The following is a 19,806-nucleotide window of genomic DNA, read 5'->3' as shown; positions in this document are numbered from 1 at the left end:
ACAAGGGACTCCTCTCCTTAAATCTTGAAAAATTAGTTTGTTATACATTAATGGTTAGCAATTTTCAAGCAATCTTAGGGTCTGTCTTTTTGTTGATGATACAAATATTCTCTATCACTGTATGTTCACAAACATTTGAAGTCCTTACAGTAAATTTTGAATTTATTTTTTTATTATTTTATTTAATTCAATATCTATTGAGATAATTTCTGCGCGCTTGTAGGTTGGGCCAACCAAGTGTTGATTTTAACTCCTCAGCCCCGACTGATCGACCTTCAATAATGCATGCAGCACGTCTATTTAGCTTATCTAGGTAATCTTTGCTCCCAGCCCCACAACTGTCCCAGACAGGCGAACAGTAATCAAATAACGGCAAAACTATAGTATTGTAGAGCATTAGGCAAGTTGGCTTGGGGAGAACCTTACGCGCTCGACGCAGAACACCTAATCTTGACGAGATCTTGTTACCAATATACGAACCTTATACGAAAGGCTGGCATCCAATACGATAAAAAAATCAAGGTGGCATTTACTCATTGCATCTTTTTACGTTGTTGAGAATTATTACTAACATTAAGAAGCAATTATGAGCAGGCAAGACTTGTGTGATTGTTCAACGAGAGCCTAAAAAAGGCCAATTCTGATCAGCAATTATGATCTAACAGGAGACGAACCTTCCGATTACTCGCCTAGTTCGGATGCTCTACCACTAAGGTAAACGAGACTCTTGGAAGCCAGGCCGTTAAACTTGGTTCACGTGACAAACATCCTGTATACTGCTAGGATTTGAATGTCGATGAACACAAGCCACGAGAATGGCACAAACTGAGGAAAATATAGGTTCAAGAACTTGTATGTCGTATTTAAGTCGCGTCGGATGTGATAATTGTACGCCGAACTGAATACGTACACACGCAAACAACAACTAATGCTCTTCACTTTGATGGTGAATGGCGTAAAAGTCGAAAAGAGCACATAGCCGATTCTTTTAAGGAGAGGGGAAGTTGGGAAATACCTAAAAAAGGCACAGTCCAGTGGCACCCAACGACAGTTTTCTCTCAGATCCTTTGAAACGCTGTGCAGAATATCTGGAGTGCCTTTAAAGCTCTATAGGTTCATTTTAGGCATCGCTATAATATTTTTATCTGTTCGGTAATTCTAGGGGAACTTGAGTCTTTTCGAAATTACTAGGGCATTTTTGTCCATTACCCGAAAACCTTAATGGGTTTTATTTCCTTTCCGAAAATCTTAGCTAACCTTTTTTCGGTACCCGAAACAACATGTTGATCAATCCGAAAACACTAGGCCTTAAATTTCCCATATCACGAAAGTTCGAGGTGAAAATTTCCTTTAGAAAATTGTAGGGGATTAAGGGCCTTCCGAACAGATAATTTACCGAAACGTCTGCTGGATGCTCCGAACAGTCCTTTGAGCAGAAGAAAAACAAACCGTGCACGGCGGAACAAAGCAAAGAATTGTACTGAACTGCACTGTACTGTGCTGTACTGTATTGTACTCTACTGTACTGTATTGTATTGTGTTGCTTGTGTATGTTATTGCATTATATTGTATTGTATTGCGAGACTACGTTCTTTTTATCGCCAACAGTTTGTCATCTCTACCGCTGCCACATTTACCCACGCAAAATTGTATGGGGTCGAGCCTATTTCAGCCCCACTGAATATTTGCAAATCTTAGTTTTGACAATTTAAAGCCTTCGTTATTTAAACTTATTCGATGCTACCTTCTTTTCAAATGTTGTGACGTCAAACAATTCCGGCGATTATTGTTATATATGCTGCAAAGCAATATAACAGGAGATGACAGTGCACGATATCGAGAGACGTTAAGCAAAGAGCTTTGTTTTGTTTTGTATTTATTGTTAAGAAACGCACGCGACTGCAGTTAATGAATCAGGAAAAACGTCATCTGGTGCGACTTTAAAAGTCACTGCCGAAATTCCTTCAACAACCTAATATCCTAAAATTCTCTCGCATTCGAAAACGCGTGAACTCAAACCAAGGAAAAGATCACTGATTTTGTAATGAATTAATCCAACAAAATCATAGTAAAGTAACAGCTCAGTAGCTTTCATTTGAATGGTCACCCTTCAGGATTTCATCCACAGACTCAAAAGTTAGAATCACCTTGTACAGCATAAAAAAGAGGACCCCCAAGAAAGTACTGCTCAGTAGCTTTCATTTGAATGGTCACATTTTAAGAATTCATCCAGACTCAAAAGTTAGAACCACCTTGTACAGCATAATAAACAGCGCCACAAGAAACTTCTGCTCAGAAGCCGGCTTTCATTTGAATGGTTGCACTTTAGGATTTCCTCGACAGTCTCAAGAATCCATATATGATATACACTGATGCATGGCCGACATATAACATGACTTAACACGTGATGGTTTACCTATACATGTCAGTTTATATAACTTATGGTCATATGGTAATAACAAAGAGCTAGAGTCTATTATCCTTCCCGTGGCTTCTTTCCGATGCCTAGATGGTAACATAAAAGCCAGACTTCGGAGTAATTCAGGTGGAAAGCAACGCACGCAAAATTACTGAAGTACCCTTCCAAGTTTTAAGACATTTTTATATTTGAAACAGTTCACGGAATTCAAAATAGCCACCATGATTACATCTGACAGCAATGTTTTGGCCTTCAATACACGTGAACAACAAACAACAGAGTCTGCGCGAGAAAATTTTTGCGTGGTGTCTCCGTGTTTACAAACAAAAAAATTTCTTGTAGGGTTAAACAAGTGAACCGAAACATGAAGAAGTACATAAAATTTGAATAAATTTACCTCACGACAGATATTGTTTGGGCACCTGAAGCGCGTTTATCATGCAAGTTATATGCGCTGATAACAACGGCTTCATTTGAATTGTGGTTAGCTCACATTCAACGCAAATTTGTGAATCACGTGAGATTAATTATTGAAAACGAAAACTTTGCCGGCCGGTCTCACTTTTCTGTGAATATCATGGCGGTTATCAGAGGCATAATTTTGCTTTTGGCGTTATTTTATCCCGTGATCCGTGCAGGTAAGCGTATTTTAGTTCACTGATTATGAGTGATGACAGCGTTTATTCAATCAGTACTATCGAAAGTCTGCTCTACTCAACTATAGCTACCAGCTGAATATTTTCGCTCATAATTGTGGTTTGGACCCTCGCTTTATTTCCGTGATTAAAGTTACAATAAGCCAGTGTCGTTAGGATTATTTTACTTAGTAGAATCTCGAGACCGGATTTGGTAAAGTTATTTTAAACATTACGATAAAAAGCGCCTTTTTAGATTTCTTTTGCATTTTCCTAACTTGTTATCTCAATATACGCAGTTTACAAGCTTTGCTAGCTTATTAAAATTTGATGTGGAGCCCAGTTGATAGTTATTACATAACACGCCAATTCTTGCGGCAGATGAATGAGAGAGACCACAGCGCGTGAAAGTTTCTGAAACATGTAAAATCATGTTTATAACCAAGATGCGTGACTTCAGTACTCTTCTTTTTATTTTAATATGATGTTCCTTCATTGTCTCAGCAACTAAGGCACTGTCCCCATGGGAAATTTGGCGGGAAACCATTGTTTGGATCACAAGAGCGGCGTGTAGATCTTTTTAAAAATTAAAGCCGTTTTCTGTTATGTTAATTATTTCTTAGTAACAGTTTTCAAACAAAGCTGTACTGAAAGGAGGTTTTAATATTGATCACCCACCAATTCAAGGAAACATACAGGGACAAATATCAGCACAGTGTTTATATGGCTCCAAACAACTCTTCCAGCATATAGATCAGAACTGGCATGAGTTTTTTCTGGCGTCATCATTTTTACTCATTCATTTACTCTTCCACATAGTCAACGTTCGCCCAATTATTCATTCTCATCCATTCATCCGTTCGTCCTTCCGTTCCTCCGTCCGTCCGCCCATGCGTGCATGCATGCATTCATTCATTCATTCATTCATTCATTCATTCATTCATTCATTCATTCATTCATTCATTCATTCATTCATTCATTCATTCATTCATTCATTCATTCATTCATTCATTCATTCATTCATTCATTCGTTCGTTCGTTCGTTCGTTCGTTCGTTCATTAATTCATTTATTTATTTATTCGTTCATTCGTTCCTTCCTTCGTTCCTTCGTTCCTTCCATCAATCAATCAATCAATCAATCAATCAATCAATCAATCAATCAATCAATCAATCAATCAATCAATCAATCAATCAATCAATCGATCGATCGATCGATCCATCCATCCATCCATCCATCCATCCATCCATCCATCCATCAATCAATCCATCAATCAATCAATCAATCAATCAATCAATCAATCAATCCATCAATCAATCATCCATCCATCCATTTATTCATTCATTCATTCATTATATTATTAACAAAATATTCTTATTTTTAGATTACGTACCAGAGTCCGATAATAATGGAAGCAAAGAGGACACTAGTAAGTACTCCCATCAAGGGCCCTTTAAAGAAAATAAGTTATTCAACGCTCATGTGGGCCACCTACCACTCGTAGGGCGAATATATGTGTTTTTCAACAGCGAACCGTTAGCGAGTTTTTCACTCAGTTGAGAAGAGAGAGATGTACTTAAATCTGTATTGTTTTCTCATTTTTCAGATGCTTTCACTGTTTTAATCGTGTTCGGCGTAGTTTTCGCCATTCAAATCATGGTCTTCTTGTTGTTTGCATGCAAAGGATATGATGCTGTGTATAGGTGAGTAAGAGCCCGTTTATAAGGAGGGAAGGTAACCCTAGTGTTAGGGTTACCCTAGGAAGAGGGTTAAAGATAGCTGGGTTTAGAAGCAAGAACCCTTACTAAGATCTACTTTTACTGCTTGGTCATAAGCCAAGCCAAAACATAATATTTCCGTGTTTTGAGGAACCGTCCTTAACGAAACTGATTTTGAATGCAGGGGGGACCATGGAGAATGCATGGGTTTTCAAGGGAGAGATTATACAATATACGTTAACGTGTATTAAGGGGGGGGGGGGGGGGGGCAATATTTCAACTAGTATACCACAAGTCTTCTTCAGGGCAAGAATAAATCTCTGGTCAAACGGCGCATGATAGTCGTTGATAGCTGATGATAATCAAAACTATAATCAACTATTATCAACTATCAAGCGGGTGGTTAAACGGCTCAAAGAAACTCGTAATAGCCTAGAAATTAGTTTACCGTGAGCCACCTGCCAAGTGTACATGTAAACATTGCAAACATGGCGTCGCGTTAAGTTACAAAACTTTGCACTGATGAATTTTTCTCGGCAAAAGAGGGCGGCAGCCTGTTTCTTTTTCCTTCAGTTGTTAGAAGAACTAAAGGAAAATGAATCCAGAGAGCGCTGGTTGAGAAAACAGCTGACCGTAAAACTATCGTAGCCTATTTATCGTGCGCGTGGTCAGACGGGAAGAATTATCATCAACTATCATGAAGAATTTGAACATGCACAAAGTGAATGATAGTTGATGATAATCGATGATAGCGCATGATAGTTGGTGGGCTTGGTGCTCAAGCTATAATCGACTATCATGTGCCGTTTGACCAGGGCTTAACAATGAGAAAAATTAATGGCTCATAAACGGTTAATGGTTATTTTTTTCTCATTGTTACTATGGCCCTGAAGAAGACTAGTGTTACTAGTTGAAATATTGACCCAAATTAATTGCCTTTTGCCGTTTAGTGTCAGCCCTGCAATGAGTTTGGTTTACCGTCCTTAAGTTACCAACAGTTGTGGTTTGGTTTTCGTTGCAGATCTCGGTCATGTAGACCTGATTCAGAATCACAACTAACAAGTCAGTTCCCTTTTCTGCCTTCTTACGATATGGCAATAAATGATTCTGGGATTAATCCACAAAGTACTGGAACATCCACACCGAATACCAGCATTGATGACGGCTATATAATGAATATCTCTAGTCTGAGTGTAACCCCATCCATTGAAAACCAAAGTGATCCTATAGAGACAAGGTTTTCTGGTGTGAACACGCCACCAAACATTGATAGCTTCGACGATGGAGTCATCGTGGATATAAGCAGACTGAGTGTAATCGGATCCCCGGAAAACCAAAGTGATTCTTTTAGAACTAACTATTTTAGTATGAACGCAACATCAAGCAATGATAGTGTAGAGAATGGAGTGGTAGTGGACATGCATAGACTAAGTGTGGCTTCTTCCATGGTAAATCAAGGTGATTCCTTAGATACTAGAATTTCTGGTGTGGACAAACCACCATGCTATGGTAGCATTGACAGTTGAGTTGCACTTGAGGAATGAGGACCGAGTTTAAACGCTTCCTTATACGGTAAACTCACGTAACTGAGGAACGGTCTCTCCAAGCGTGAATACGATTTGAGAGAAGAATATGACAGCAAGGAGAATACCATCGCAGTGCTATCGAGGAAGCCCGCCTCATCTTCTCCTTGAGGCCTGAAAATAAATAAACCCGGAACTTTTACTGTATAGTTAACAATTATTCCACGGGCGCGAATTGGATATGAGATTCTCGTATCCAGCAAGCGCGCAGAATAATTTTTTTTATGAAAAATAAGCAAGAAATATTGCTAGATCTTGCTGATTTCGCTTTGCAAGAACAACCAGAAGACAATTTAATGGTCGTTATCTCTTGGGCAATGATGGGCCATATACCATGACCGCTAAGTCAATCAAAACTCAGGACTTGCGTTAGACCATGATCCAGTTTTTAATAAGTTTACATATGTTGTATGGTAAATTATAAGCACAACAACTTGAAAGTGAAGCAGAATGGCTTTTGTAGCGTTATGAAGAAAACAAATCTGTGAACATTGCAACCCCATCTTCAGTTTACTCAGTTTTATACACCTAACAAAGACATGACGTTGTTTGTGCGAAAGCTTTTTTCCATCTCGATATTTTTCACAACTATCCCATACTTTTTTTTTTATTAACAGCCGATTGGCTTTTCATGAATCTGTCCTTAATGAGGTAGCTAAAAAACTGACGATGTAAATTTTCTCTTAAATGTACAAATCAAGCAACGTTAATGTTAGTATATGCCCTTAAATTTGTAAATTATGGCTTTATGCATACATTCTATGGATTATCAATGATGTATTATCATCCTCTCTTGGTATTATATGTTAGAAATAGTTTACACTACAACTCCCTCGCTATTTAAGACTTATCTGTTATAAATCATTCATCTGCGATCTGACGCATAAACGATTCCGGTGTTGGAAAATGATATGGTAACAAGATTGGTCATTCACGCTGTATGAAATCTAGCCTGCGAGCAAGCTTTCTCGGGGATGGGAGAGGGGGGGGGGGGGAGGGGGAGAAAAATCAAACCCTCTCTCTCTCCTCCCCCTGCACCCCACCCAGCTTGCTCGCAGGCTATATGAAATCAAAGAAAACCAGGACAGTCATTATAATTAGAGGGCAAAAAGAAAACGATTACACAACAATGCCACCGAGTTACAATGTATCTCTTATTAGCTGTTCATTGATTTACCAATCAGCTTAAAAAAAAAAAACACTCACCCAGTGTGGAACTTTTATGATTTCTTATTACCTTATAAAACGCCGAAGGTGCTAAGTCATCATTACCGAGTTATTCCATTCGGCCATTTTCTTGATGCTACGTCATCATTACCCAGTTATTCCGTGCGCGCCCTGTTCAGGCAGAGTCAATATTTCATTCAGTTTACAAACAGTATATTTAAACTGTAAGTACTTTTATAATTACGCGCGAGCTATATATAGGCGAATCTTTGTTTACGCTTTTTGCCTCATTAACATATGCTTATCACTATCTGATGACGCTAATAAAATAAAAACTCCGAATATTGAAAGGGCATAATAGTTTCAGTTTTCTCTGAAAATTTGAGCCTAATACATTGAATGGTTTCGGAGAAATTCTCTTTTAAAAACTCGAAATTTTACAGAGAATGTATGGCTCATTAACTTTTTTGCCACCCAGCAATTTCGCAGTTTTTGATGGCTGATATTTCCTTCAATATTGCTTGCAAAGAGCTGAAAATTGCACAAATTGTTCAACTTAATCAGTTCTTTCAACTTTTGCATTTAGTTCATATATACGGCCACGGCTTCTATGAGTTAAGTCGTATGCTAATGAGGAAAAATGTAAACAATGACGTAAGCAAAGATTCGCCTATAAGGATGCCTTCTCGGGGTTTGGCCTCTGGTTCAAAACCCTGCGGGGGCAATAAACACAGAAAATTGTGTCAAGTGTTGAACTCTGTTTCAAGTAGTATAGACACCAAATGATATGGTTATTTATGTCGAATGATCTGCGGAAAAGTATATCTTACCAAAAGTTTGTATTGTAAGAGTAGATATATGAAAATATCATGTATCATAGTCATTACTAAATTTTATCAGAGACTGATTGGTTTAAATTGATCACGTGGCGTGAAAGTGCTCATCCGCAGAGAAACACTAACAGTACAAAGCGTCCGGATGTATAGTACTCGTCAGCGAAAAAAAAAAAAAAACTTCTATTTATTTTTCCAATTCGTGAACAAACATGTCACTTTTATTGTATTTTTATCCTGTTGGTCATTCGTCATTTTTCATTTCAACCTTTACCTTTAAGGTCATATTGGTGAGCTGTAAATTTGAAAAGCCTGTCCCAGTAACTTTTGCGTGGGCTCTAGTTACTCCTTAGAAATTTGATGTTCTTAAAACTAGCATATAATAGCGAATTGTTTTAAGAACACCAAATTTCTGCGGGGCAACTATCAGCCGATAGTCCCTCGACAGAAACACTCCATTGCGGAATAAAGACTTAAATACATGGAAGATCATCGTGGCTATGTATGCAACTTAACAAAAAGAAAGCCTGAAAAAATTCAGCCTTGAAGCCATTGATCTCTGCGATACCGGTGCAGTGCCATCAACTGAAATATCAAGCCAACTCGGAGCTGGCCATTTTTTCAGTTCGTAATTGCGAACAAAAACGTTTTGCTAAAAAAAATAGTTTTTTTTAATGGTTTCAAGTTTGCGATGAGAAAACTTAAAAAGCTATCCATTACGCGCTGTCTGGTTTGTCTGAAATAAAAATATTTCTGTTAATATTGCGCCTGTGTGTGTTGTCGACAGCGGTATCACAATCGGCCTGTTTACACGTCATGATGAGCGACAGATAGGTCCGCAATAGGTACCTAGGATTTAAATCAGACGATTTCCCATAAACATTTAATTACACTGATTAGATTTCCTTTAACTCTCATTTTTCAGTGTTCCGAAAATTGCAAATACTTTGCTAATTATAAAAATTAAACGAAGCCTGGAAAAATGCCAAGAACGTGACAGAATTTGAACCCACCGACTTCGCGATATATTCAATGAGATCGACCATCTGCGTTGTTAATCTTTACATGAAAGAAAGTCTAAAACTACAGCTAGAGTTAGAATTTTCCAGGAGAGCGACAACATAATTGATATAAACGAAATGATATTATTACTTGTGATTAACGAAAGCTATCTAAGTACCTCTTGAACTACAGGCCAGTTCAATTGTCGCTTCAGTGTATTTAAAAGAATTAAACAACGAAGTAATAAAATATAGCAAACTAGCCCGGGCCAAGGTCACTTTGGTAACAAAGAATCGAGAAAATGTTTCTAACATGAGAACAATATTGCAGAAACAATAGACAGGACAATAAAAGATTTTTTATCGCATTAACGTTCACAGTCGAAGTACTTTGTTAACTCTTGAACCACAAAGTATGAATAAATTGGTCCTGGACTTGCCGTTGAATAAAGTTGTACAAATGGTTCTACAAATAGCTTTAACTCATAGAGGTGGGGGAGGGGGTACCTGGTTTAAAAAGAGTTTATGTCCTGTGCTATTGCCTGTTTATTATTGTTTCCACACAGCATCCCTGATGTCTATTGTTCACATTTGAAAGAAGTTTGGACATACATTTCATGCTTGGAAAGTCATGCCATCTTAATCATTCAAGTTTAAGTCACCTAGCTGCCAATTCGAACGCTATTCCATTTTCCGCATCGCTTGAAAACTTTAAAATACATAACATTTGCGTGAACCCGGAGGCAATTTCTAAACTCTGGAACTGAAGACCAGTGCTGCAATGTACACGATGCAAGACTACTGCCGCATCAGTTTCGCCGTCTTCTTGGTTCTAAGCATTTTCAACAAACAAGGTGAGTTTGATTGATAGTAAATCACTGTAATAATATTTGAAATAGCTAATTATAGTTTAGCTCAAGAAACTTAAAGAACTGCCGATTCATGATCGTGACAATTCGTCGCTAGAAGTCTCCAGTGTCAAGTGCGTACCTCGCGATATTTGTTGACAAGCAATGACAGTGGTGCTTTTAACGCTGTTATTTCACTCGATAATATCAGAGTCACATATGTAATTGATCATACAGCCCGCGCCGGGCGCCGCATGCACGCCAAACATACAACAACTACCGGCTTACTGAGCTAGAAACTTCTAGACATTGAGAATTATTTGTTTATCTGAAATTGTTTTAATCTATTACCCTAACGAAATACCACTTTCTTGAATTGTCATCACACTAGTGTCTGAGTCCAATTTAATCGAAGAAGAAAACAGTCACACATTTGGAGCATAAAAGTCACGGAGAATTAAACATGTAAAATTTATGTCCTTCATTTGTTAACGCGTCTGGGCCGATCTTTACTTGGGTGAATTTATGATGACGTTCGTGCAGTTTACGTCCCTTGACAATGTTTTATGAAAGCCTTGCATAGTATGAACTAAACAATTATTTAACATATCGTGGTTTGAAATTTGGAATCACTTGATGATTTAATAGATTAGATTACATTTATAAGCTTTTATTAGCTGTAAACAATGTATTAATTAACATAAAAAATATGTTCATTTATACACTCTTTTTTCTTAATAAGAACGTCTAATTTTTGGGCTGAGGCTGAACGTTCTTCTTCTCTCTCTCTCTCTCTTTTTTTTTTTTTTTTTGGCAATTTGAGCCTGAAAAAGTTTCCGAAGATGTTCTCAAACTTGTTAAAGTATTTCAATAAATCTATGCGGGCGTGCACCGAGACACCTAATTGGACAATATAAACTGAAATTTTACATGTATTATTTTGTCCATATTTATACTGTTCGTTTAAAAAGAAAATGGTCAAAATAAAAATGTTCTTAACTGGCTCTCAGCCTGGGTAATGTTCTTAGTATGTTCCTGATTTTAGCATTAATGTCAGCCCCAACGTTCTTATGAAAAAGGTTCTTATAAAAGAAAAAAGAGTGTATCTTGTTTTAAGAATCATTTCACTGAAACTAATTAAAGATGGCGTGTCAGATTAATAACGATGATGATGATTTATAAACCCCAATTATTTTTTTTTAAAATTTTCAAATGGCGTTCCAGTTTTCAGGGGTACCCAACATTTTTCTCGAATTTAGTCGTAAATAAAATCTGCCGTTTTATTCGGCAAATTAAAATATCAGCTCAAATTTTAGTTACACTGCATGGAGAACGAATTTTTTTCCTTTTTGAATGGGCAAATGTCTTCGAAAAATGCCTAAAAAAATCAGCTACCATTTCCATATTTTTGATACTCTGTAACAAGTATACTGCATGCAGTATGTATTTATCTTTAAAACAAAAGTTTGTGAAATCGCGAACTGCATGTGGAAGCTACTAAACGTTTATTTATTTCAACCTGGGAATGAATAAGAACATGCGAATACGATGTTATTTTGAAGTTTCTTTAGATGTACTTATCTACTTAAGGTTATTTCTATGATATATTCTTATCGAAATATACACGAGGTTAATTCTTTTGCCTTTTTTTATTTCTCCAGTATTTGCTGAATGTTCTGATTCACTGATATGTGGCGACAAAACAATTGAAATTCGTAAGTATTTAAATTTTTGAAAATTATAGGTGAGGCCGTTGAGACCAGCAATAATAATAATAATTACAAGTTATAATCAAATACTAGGGAGTGCGTTCTATGATCTCGATCCCAGGCTCTCTCCCCTTTGCTAAGTTGGTGATAATGTCACCCACACCTGCATCCCAAGATTCATTCATTCATTCATTCATTCATTCATTCATTCATTCATTCATTCATTCATTCATTCATTCATTCATTCATTCATTCATTCATTCATTCATTCATTCATTCATTCATTCATTCATTCGTTCGTTCATTCGTTCATTCGTTCATTCGTTCATTCGTTCATTCGTTCATTCGTTCATTCGTTCATTCCTTCATTCCTTCTTTCCTTCATTCCTTCATTCCTTCATTCCTTCATTCCTTCATTCCTTCATTCCTTCATTCCTTCATTCCTTCATTCCTTCATTCCTTCATTCCTTCATTCCTTCATTCCTTCATTCATTCGTTCGTTCCTTCGTTCCTTCATTTGTTCGTTCGTTCGTTCTTTTGTTCATTCATTCATTCATTCATTCATTCATTCATTCATTCATTCATTCATTCATTCATTCATTCATTCATTCATTCATTCATTCATTCATTCATTTATTCATTCGTTCGTTCGTTCGTTCATTCGTTCATTCGTTCATTCGTTCATTCGTTCATTCGTTCATTCCTTCATTCCTTCATTCCTTCCTTCCTTCCTTCATTCCTTCATTCCTTCATTCCTTCATTCCTTCATTCCTTCATTCCTTCATTCCTTCATTCCTTCATTCCTTCATTCCTTCATTCCTCCATTCCTTCATTCCTTCATTCCTTCATTCCTTCATTCATTCATTCATTCATTCATTCATTCATTCATTCATTCATTCATTCATTCATTCATTCATTCATTCGTTCATTCATTCATTCGTTCATTCGTTCATTCCTTCATTCCTTCATTCCTTCATTCCTTCATTCCTTCATTCCTTCATTCCTTCATTCCTTCATTCCTTCATTCCTTCATTCCTTCCTTCATTCCTTCATTCCTTCATTCCTTCATTCCTTCATTCCTTCATTCCTTCATTCCTTCATTCCTTCATTCCTTCATTCCTTCATTCCTTCATTCCTTCATTCCTTCATTCCTTCATTCCTTCCTTCATTCCTTCATTCCTTCATTCCTTCATTCCTTCATTCCTTCATTCCTTCATTCCTTCATTCCTTCATTCCTCCATTCCTTCATTCCTCCATTCCTTCATTCCTTCATTCCTTCATTCCTTCATTCATTCATTCATTCATTCATTCATTCATTCATTCATTCATTCATTCATTCATTCATTCATTCATTCATTCATTCGTTCATTCATTCATTCGTTCATTCGTTCATTCCTTCATTCCTTCATTCCTTCATTCCTTCATTCCTTCATTCCTTCATTCCTTCATTCCTTCATTCCTTCATTCCTTCATTCCTTCATTCCTTCATTCCTTCATTCCTTCATTCCTTCATGCGTTCATTCGTTCATTCGTTCATTCGTTCATTCATTCGTTCGTTCGTTCGCTCCTTCATTTGTTCGTTCGTTCGTTCGTTCTTTTGTTCATTCATTCATTCATTCATTCATTCATTCATTCATTCATTCATTCATTCATTCATTCATTCATTCATTCATTCATTCATTCATTCATTCATTCATTCACTGAATCAACGTGGTCCCATACAATCTCGACTCCAATCTTTATTAGGAGTACGTTCTTATTACGTCAAACGCAATTCTTCTTCTTCTTCTTCTTCTTTATTATTATTATTATTATTATTATTATTATTATTATTATTATTATTTATGTCTCTTTTTGTTGTTGTTTGTTTTGCAGTTCTTGTTGCGGTGGTTATAGTAGTGTGTGTGATGTTTTTCATCCAATGTATCGTCATTGCCTGCATGGCACACAAATTCAGAGAGTTACAAAAAAGGTAAACAATGGGGCACTCAGTTACACATACTGAACCCAAAAAGACAACTACAAAGGAACATGTAACAACAAGTTTGTTCGAAGAGGACCCACCTTGTCTGGGGTACGGGTGTTATCAAAGCCACCATCTATCTCATGAACGTTACTCACAAAATTTTATTGGCTTTAGAATTTGAGTTGACACAGAAACATACAGCTAAACAAGAAAAGTGACGGGTTTATATCTCATTGTCATTTTTTTTTACTGCTGGATAGAGGGGTGGCTATAGAATAAAGACACCATCTTTTGAGGCTGAGGAAGGGGGATGCAGGCAGAGACCACCATCTATTTTGTGGTTTGGTGGGTCCTGTTCGAGTATAGTAGTTTTCACCACTTTCGATTCCTTATACACCACAGGGTAGAACTGGTTCTGAACTAATCTGCCAGTCAAACCTTGAAATGCCTTATTTGGACCCAAAACCTAGAACCATTTATTACCATTACTCCACCAGTATCTTGTCTAAGGCTATGTTCAGAGTCTTGGTTCCCGAGCACGGTGCCCGAGTACGACTTTCACTGAGCGCTAATAACACCAGAATTCGGGCAAGGTGTCCGTGCCAGAATACAAGAAGGCATCGGTTCCCTGTGTGCACCGTTTTCCGTTAGTTCCAGGGCACTTTACCCACAAGCCATTGCTCTGCATACCCATATCTTTTCTATCAGGAAATGGAGGAATGTTCTTTTATAGAATACAAGAAGGCAGAATACAAGAAGGCATCGGTTCCCTGTGTGCACCGTTTTCCGTTAGTTCCAGGGCACTTTACCCACAAGCCATTGCTCTGCATACCCATATCTTTTCTATCAGGAAATGGAGGAATTCAAATTTCAAACCATGTTCAATACGCGAAATTTTCCAAACTGCTCTCCGTCGAACTTGATTCCTGCCACAATTCGCGCTGAAAATTCCCCTGTCGTCTTCATCTGTGCCGTCTCTTAAGTATTTCATGTGCAAACACAACATTAGCAAAGTATAAAAGCTATATAAAGCAGTAATCACGAAGAACGCATGCCTGTACATGATGAAATCTGTGCCCAGTTTATTTATTGAATGTGTACACAATTACGTATTAAGTACCTAGGGTGCGTTTTTTGGGAGAATCCAAAAACGGATTTGTGATCTCAGATCATTCGGATCATGGTGCATCAAAGGAACCGACGAATCCAGTCTGGACAAGGACTCGTCTGAACGCAACACTATTTTGTTCTCGATGCCCAGGCACCTGTGTTTGGGCACCAAGTGTGAACATAACTTCAGAAGGAAGCAAATCAACAACGATTAGACCAATCTAACCTCAAATCACTGAAACCCCGATTTTAAAAGTTAAAACACGTTCTAACAAAGTTTCTATTTAGGATGGAGAGGTTGAGATTATCCAGAGGAACATACACATATCATGCAACTTATCCAGATCTGTCTCCTAAAGAGAGGATGATTGAGCCGACCGAGGATGTTACATACGTGCCGGTAATAATATAAACTTTAACCTTCCATGACTACTACGTTTTTAAAACGTACTCGCTTATAGGACAGCGGCTAGTGGGCGAGTCACATGCAATCAATTATGTACAAGCGTCACTTAGGATGTGACTGATATCTCGCTTTCACGGAGAAAGAGTGGCAGCCTGGGCTAAGAGAGGGCGCACTTTGAATTATGGGATCGTTTGGGTGGAAGGGGGGAGGGGGACACCATAACCACATCCGCTAAATCTAGCAAAAGGACTCGCAGTCTAAGCTGCCATACTTGTAAACTAACTGTACGCGTCTTGCAAAAAGGATTTCACCTTAAAGGAGGGGACATAAATCACGACGTTTTAGTGTAAAAATTTTAAACCGGATCACGTATATGATTGCACGCGCGAAACTTTCGACCCAGGATTCCCTTTTTTTTCAAAGTGAGCTGTTAAAACGTACCCATAGATTTCTTTAGTCTGACATAAAATTCAACAAATTTCATCGATGTGTGTGTTTCTCAAAGAATAAACGTATTAGAAAATTGATTGATTTGTCCATCCGTGGAGGGAAAAATAAATTATAAACTTATTTTCTGCCTATTTGCAATGGTCAAACCCGCTATTCCCAATCAATAGGGTCAAAAGTATGCAGAAGCATGTTTGGCAATCATAATAAAAATTAACAGTTAGCAACGGGTTTGCAGAAACGAAAAGCAGAAATATGTAACTTCGACGATTACTAACTTCCAACAAAAGACCACCTATTAATTCCAAAGGCAGAAGCCATTTGTTTATTTTTTTTGTCGGTGTTTTGTTTGTTTTTGTCTAACCTGGTTACAATGCAAGCTCTATGCCCTCGCTGGAGGTACCATTTACCTCATCTGGAGTTTATCGAAGACACCGACTGTCTCATGAACATTACCGATAACATTTTATGGGCTTTAAGATTTACGATGACACCAGCAAGCAAGAGTCAGCGTTGCTAGAAACAAGAAAAGTCATAATCAGGTTTCAATCCCATTGTCATTTTTTACTTCTGGATAGAGGGGTGACTATGCAATAAAGACACCATCCTTTGAGGTTGAGGAAGGGGGTGCAGGCAGAGACCACCATGTATTTTGTGGTTTGGTGGGTCTTGTTCGAGTATAGGATGTAGCGATGTATCCCGGCAGCACTTTTGAAGAACGTTCCGGCTTTCATAGACCTGTTTTACTGAATCTCCCACCTTTACTTTCATTTGCTTGTTATCTATGCAATAATTTATGTCTCAAGCCGCTTTTTTCTTTCTTTTATTTTCTCTCAGAGTCACGGTGAGCGTCATTACTCTACAACTTTCCATGAATCTAACAGAAATTCCAGCGTTCACGAGTTCACTATCATTGATAACCCGGATGCCAATGACAACAAGGAGATCTGGTGAGTAGACTAGTAGACTGAACGCTTAAGGACGGTGCCTACTAATACAGAAGTATTTTTGCACAGTTTATGACTATTCAGGAAAAAGGATATCTTAGTATGGGTTACTGGAATCCAGAAAGGTAAAGCAGTAAAATCCAAAGCAATGTATGACGTCTTTTTTCCAAATTGAAGCTTTGTTATCTCTGACAAATGCATGGTTACCTCCACTTTTCTTTATGGATAGCAAGAGCGCTTGCTAAGGTCTGCTTTTTCCGCATAGTTTAAAACCGCGCAAAAATATCCCTGTATTAGTAGGCACCACCCATATAGTCTCCCTCGCAGCCGTTTTTTGGGCTGTCACGCAACGCTCCGAGCGTTGCGTGACAGCCCAAAAAACGGCTGCGAGGGAGACTACCACCCATAGGAAACCCAAGTATCTCGAGGTGCGCAGAACGTATGCGCAGTGACAAAAGTAGCCACCGTCCTTAACGTACGTGAGGAAAGGTAAGGCCTTCACTAGCTCTAATGGTTCACTATTGCCAGAGCTTACCCCAGCTTCTGTTTGGGATGTTATGCATCAGTCAATTCCAGCCGCCGCCCCCCCCCCCCCCCCCTCTCCGGGAAAATAGTGGGTCATTTTCCCACACTGTCTATCACGGTAGTCGGGCATTAGCCGTACGCCCAATTACCCCGAGGCATTTGATCACCGCATTGTTTTCACCTTACAGAATTGTCGCTTCTTTAAATGACTAATTCGTCGGCCAATTCAGTAAGTTTCTTTTTGAATACGTCTAGATAGAACATAAATGGGACGCTAGTGCAGAGTGACCTATTTTTACATCATCACCGGAGACAAGACCTAGCTAGGACTAAATTTGACCTGGATTAGCTTAGATATTTTTGAAAATAAGACGAGAAACGAAGAAAATAAAACATTTTTGAGCTACTACTCCGAGGCATTTGAACAACATTTTTTTTATTGGGGGGGGGGGGGGAGGGGGAGGAGGGGGCACTGTTGGAATTGACTGATGTATTAATACAACGTGGATTACCCACTCCACCCAACCATATTACGATTTTGCCAAATAAGTGGCCACTGAGTTATGCTAAAATCAGATCAAGGTTACAGTATAGCCGGCGGGCAAACGTGGCAATCATATTTACGGCCGGATACTTATAATTGCCCAAAAGGTCCCGATAGCAGGAAATTAAATAAGATATAAGTTTCAAATACAATTCTATAAATTATTTCGTAACTGACGATGGCTGTGCATTGTAACTTCCGAAACATGTCACCTTGAAAATTAAAAATTGTTGTGTTTTTCTACAAAATTAGTATGGCTCGTCAAATGGTGACGAGTAAAATTGGGACTAATTTCACGCACTAGTTTTGAGGCGAGGGAAATTATTACACTTTTTGACAAAAAACGCCAGTGAAATTATTTCCTAATTTCACGAGTATACCATTTTATTACCTTATTGGTGACAAATAACACTCACAATCGGGCGTTTTTGACTTGAGTTTTTCAATTTTGTAATTTCACATGTGAAATTGTAAATTAACGCTGAAATTTCGCGCCAAAATTAAGAAGTAATTTGTCACCCATGATATTATACTAGTCTAATAATTCTGACTGGCAGGCTAACTTTTCTATTCATTGTACAGGAACTTGCATTAACGTTACAAGAGCAATGTTTCTCGACTGATGATGTCCCGGATTTACAGACCCAGGCTCTTGTTCTGGACAATCAGCAATGATCATTAGTAGCAGTAATCTTTATTGACTCACAATATGGTTAATTACAGGAGAAGTTTTATATACATCAGGTTGATTAGAAAAAAATAGCAAAGAGAGCGTAATTGTTAATTGGGGCCTAGAAGCTAAAAGAACTACAAGGTTTTCGAGTTTATTTAAACTCAATAAAATTCAGAATTAGAATGAACATTGTAAATGTATATAGCCTGCCTACAGGTGTTTCCTTTTTTCGTACTTCATGCAGGAAAAGACAAGTGAAGAAAAGGAATTATGTGAAAGTATAAAGCCCAGGCTAAACGATCAATATTATCGTCCAAATATCGGGATGGAAGAACTCGCTTTAAGCCCCATGTACACTAGTAAACTTTCTTTGCCAAAATTTCTCAGTGTGACAAACAGTTTTTTGCTAGCGTAGACGAGAAAAGTTGCCAAAATGTCCCACTGCAAATAAATTTGCTGAAAAAATTGACGTGCTAGTTTTCAGTCTGTCAAAACATTTTTTTCCTATCTGAGTAATTTTTTTCAAAAAAGGTGGGTTGGCGAAGAAAATTTGTCAAAGAATTTGGAAAAAAACCTTGTTCCCAGACCTTTCATCAGATTGTGTGAAGCATCATCAAATATCAAATATCCACTCCCCTGGGGCCTATTGCATCATGGCGGTGCGTATTCCTTGGCATAGTTTACCCACTTCTTTACTTTTAGAGGCGGTTTTAGGATAATCCGTCTGCGAAGTGGGGAAAGTCTGTGGAAAACAAATGCGGCGTACTATCAAAACAAGAACACAAAGAGGCAGTATCAAGAGATATTAGACATATTAAAAGACGAATTGCCAGTTGTTGACCTATCGTCTGGAACAAGCATTCACACTGTAAACGAGTTGTTTTGACTGGACAGAAAGAAAACATATTTTTGGGTTCTTCATCTCTGACGACAGTAGGCCATTTTACAGTTGTGTGCTTAGTGACTTGGCCTTGGATTGGAAGCGAGGCTGGGGGTGACCTTGTTTTGATACAAACCTCACTGCTTTTCATATGTAGATCATGCTGTTCTTATGCTAACTAGTTTGCATTTACGTATGAAAAACAGTGAGGTTTGTATCAAAACAAGGTCACCCCAGCCTCGCTTACAATGCAAGGCCAGGTCACTAAACACACAACTGTAAATTGGCCTATTGACGACACGGGTTTGCCCGAGCGAGAAATAGGAACCAATCAAAAAAATTCCTGACGTCGCAACAACGCAGTCATAATTTTAGTGGTAATACACGTGCGCAAAA

General features: G+C 38.0%; 2 protein-coding genes across 2 annotated transcripts; both read left to right on the top strand.

Moving 5' to 3' along the window:
- Positions 1 to 2,351: 2,351 nt before the first annotated feature.
- LOC146470807 (uncharacterized) lies at positions 2,352 to 8,442 on the top strand. The gene is made up of 4 exons (XM_085121498.1): positions 2,352 to 3,057; positions 4,438 to 4,482; positions 4,660 to 4,756; positions 5,793 to 8,442. Exons 1-4 carry the CDS (start codon positions 2,997 to 2,999, stop codon positions 6,295 to 6,297), a joined length of 708 nt encoding a protein of 235 aa, XP_084977624.1. The 5' UTR covers positions 2,352 to 2,996; the 3' UTR covers positions 6,298 to 8,442.
- Positions 8,443 to 10,016: 1,574 nt separating this feature from the next.
- Positions 10,017 to 18,999, top strand: LOC146470806 (uncharacterized). Its single transcript, XM_085121497.1, has 6 exons — positions 10,017 to 10,209; positions 11,865 to 11,918; positions 13,788 to 13,884; positions 15,277 to 15,388; positions 16,679 to 16,791; positions 18,440 to 18,999. The coding sequence occupies exons 1-6, from the start codon at positions 10,137 to 10,139 to the stop codon at positions 18,450 to 18,452; spliced, it is 462 nt and encodes a 153-aa protein (XP_084977623.1). The 5' UTR covers positions 10,017 to 10,136; the 3' UTR covers positions 18,453 to 18,999.
- The last annotated feature ends 807 nt before the right edge of the window (positions 19,000 to 19,806 follow it).

The sequence above is a fragment of the Pavona decussata genome, unplaced genomic scaffold (assembly GCF_977016875.1).
Source record: "Pavona decussata unplaced genomic scaffold, jaPavDecu1.1 SCAFFOLD_110, whole genome shotgun sequence".
NCBI lineage: Eukaryota > Metazoa > Cnidaria > Anthozoa > Scleractinia > Agariciidae > Pavona > Pavona decussata.
The sequence above is the reverse complement of the archived record's forward strand: the minus strand, read 5'-3'. Positions and strand labels throughout refer to the sequence as shown.

What these genes read in the sequence shown, in the direction of transcription:
- LOC146470807 (XM_085121498.1), top strand. Translation starts at nt 2,997, where the DNA reads ATGGCGGTTATCAGAGGCATAATTTTGCTTTTGGCGTTATTTTATCCC. An exon ending in TTATCCCGTGATCCGTGCAG is followed by an intron (nt 3,058 to 4,437) that starts GTAAGCGTATTT and finishes TCTTATTTTTAG; the next exon opens with ATTACGTACCAGAGTCCGAT. An exon ending in TGGAAGCAAAGAGGACACTA is followed by an intron (nt 4,483 to 4,659) that starts GTAAGTACTCCC and finishes CTCATTTTTCAG; the next exon opens with ATGCTTTCACTGTTTTAATC.
- LOC146470806 (XM_085121497.1), top strand. Translation starts at nt 10,137, where the DNA reads ATGTACACGATGCAAGACTACTGCCGCATCAGTTTCGCCGTCTTCTTG. An exon ending in CGACAAAACAATTGAAATTC is followed by an intron (nt 11,919 to 13,787) that starts GTAAGTATTTAA and finishes TTTGTTTTGCAG; the next exon opens with TTCTTGTTGCGGTGGTTATA. An exon ending in TTCAGAGAGTTACAAAAAAG is followed by an intron (nt 13,885 to 15,276) that starts GTAAACAATGGG and finishes GTTTCTATTTAG; the next exon opens with GATGGAGAGGTTGAGATTAT.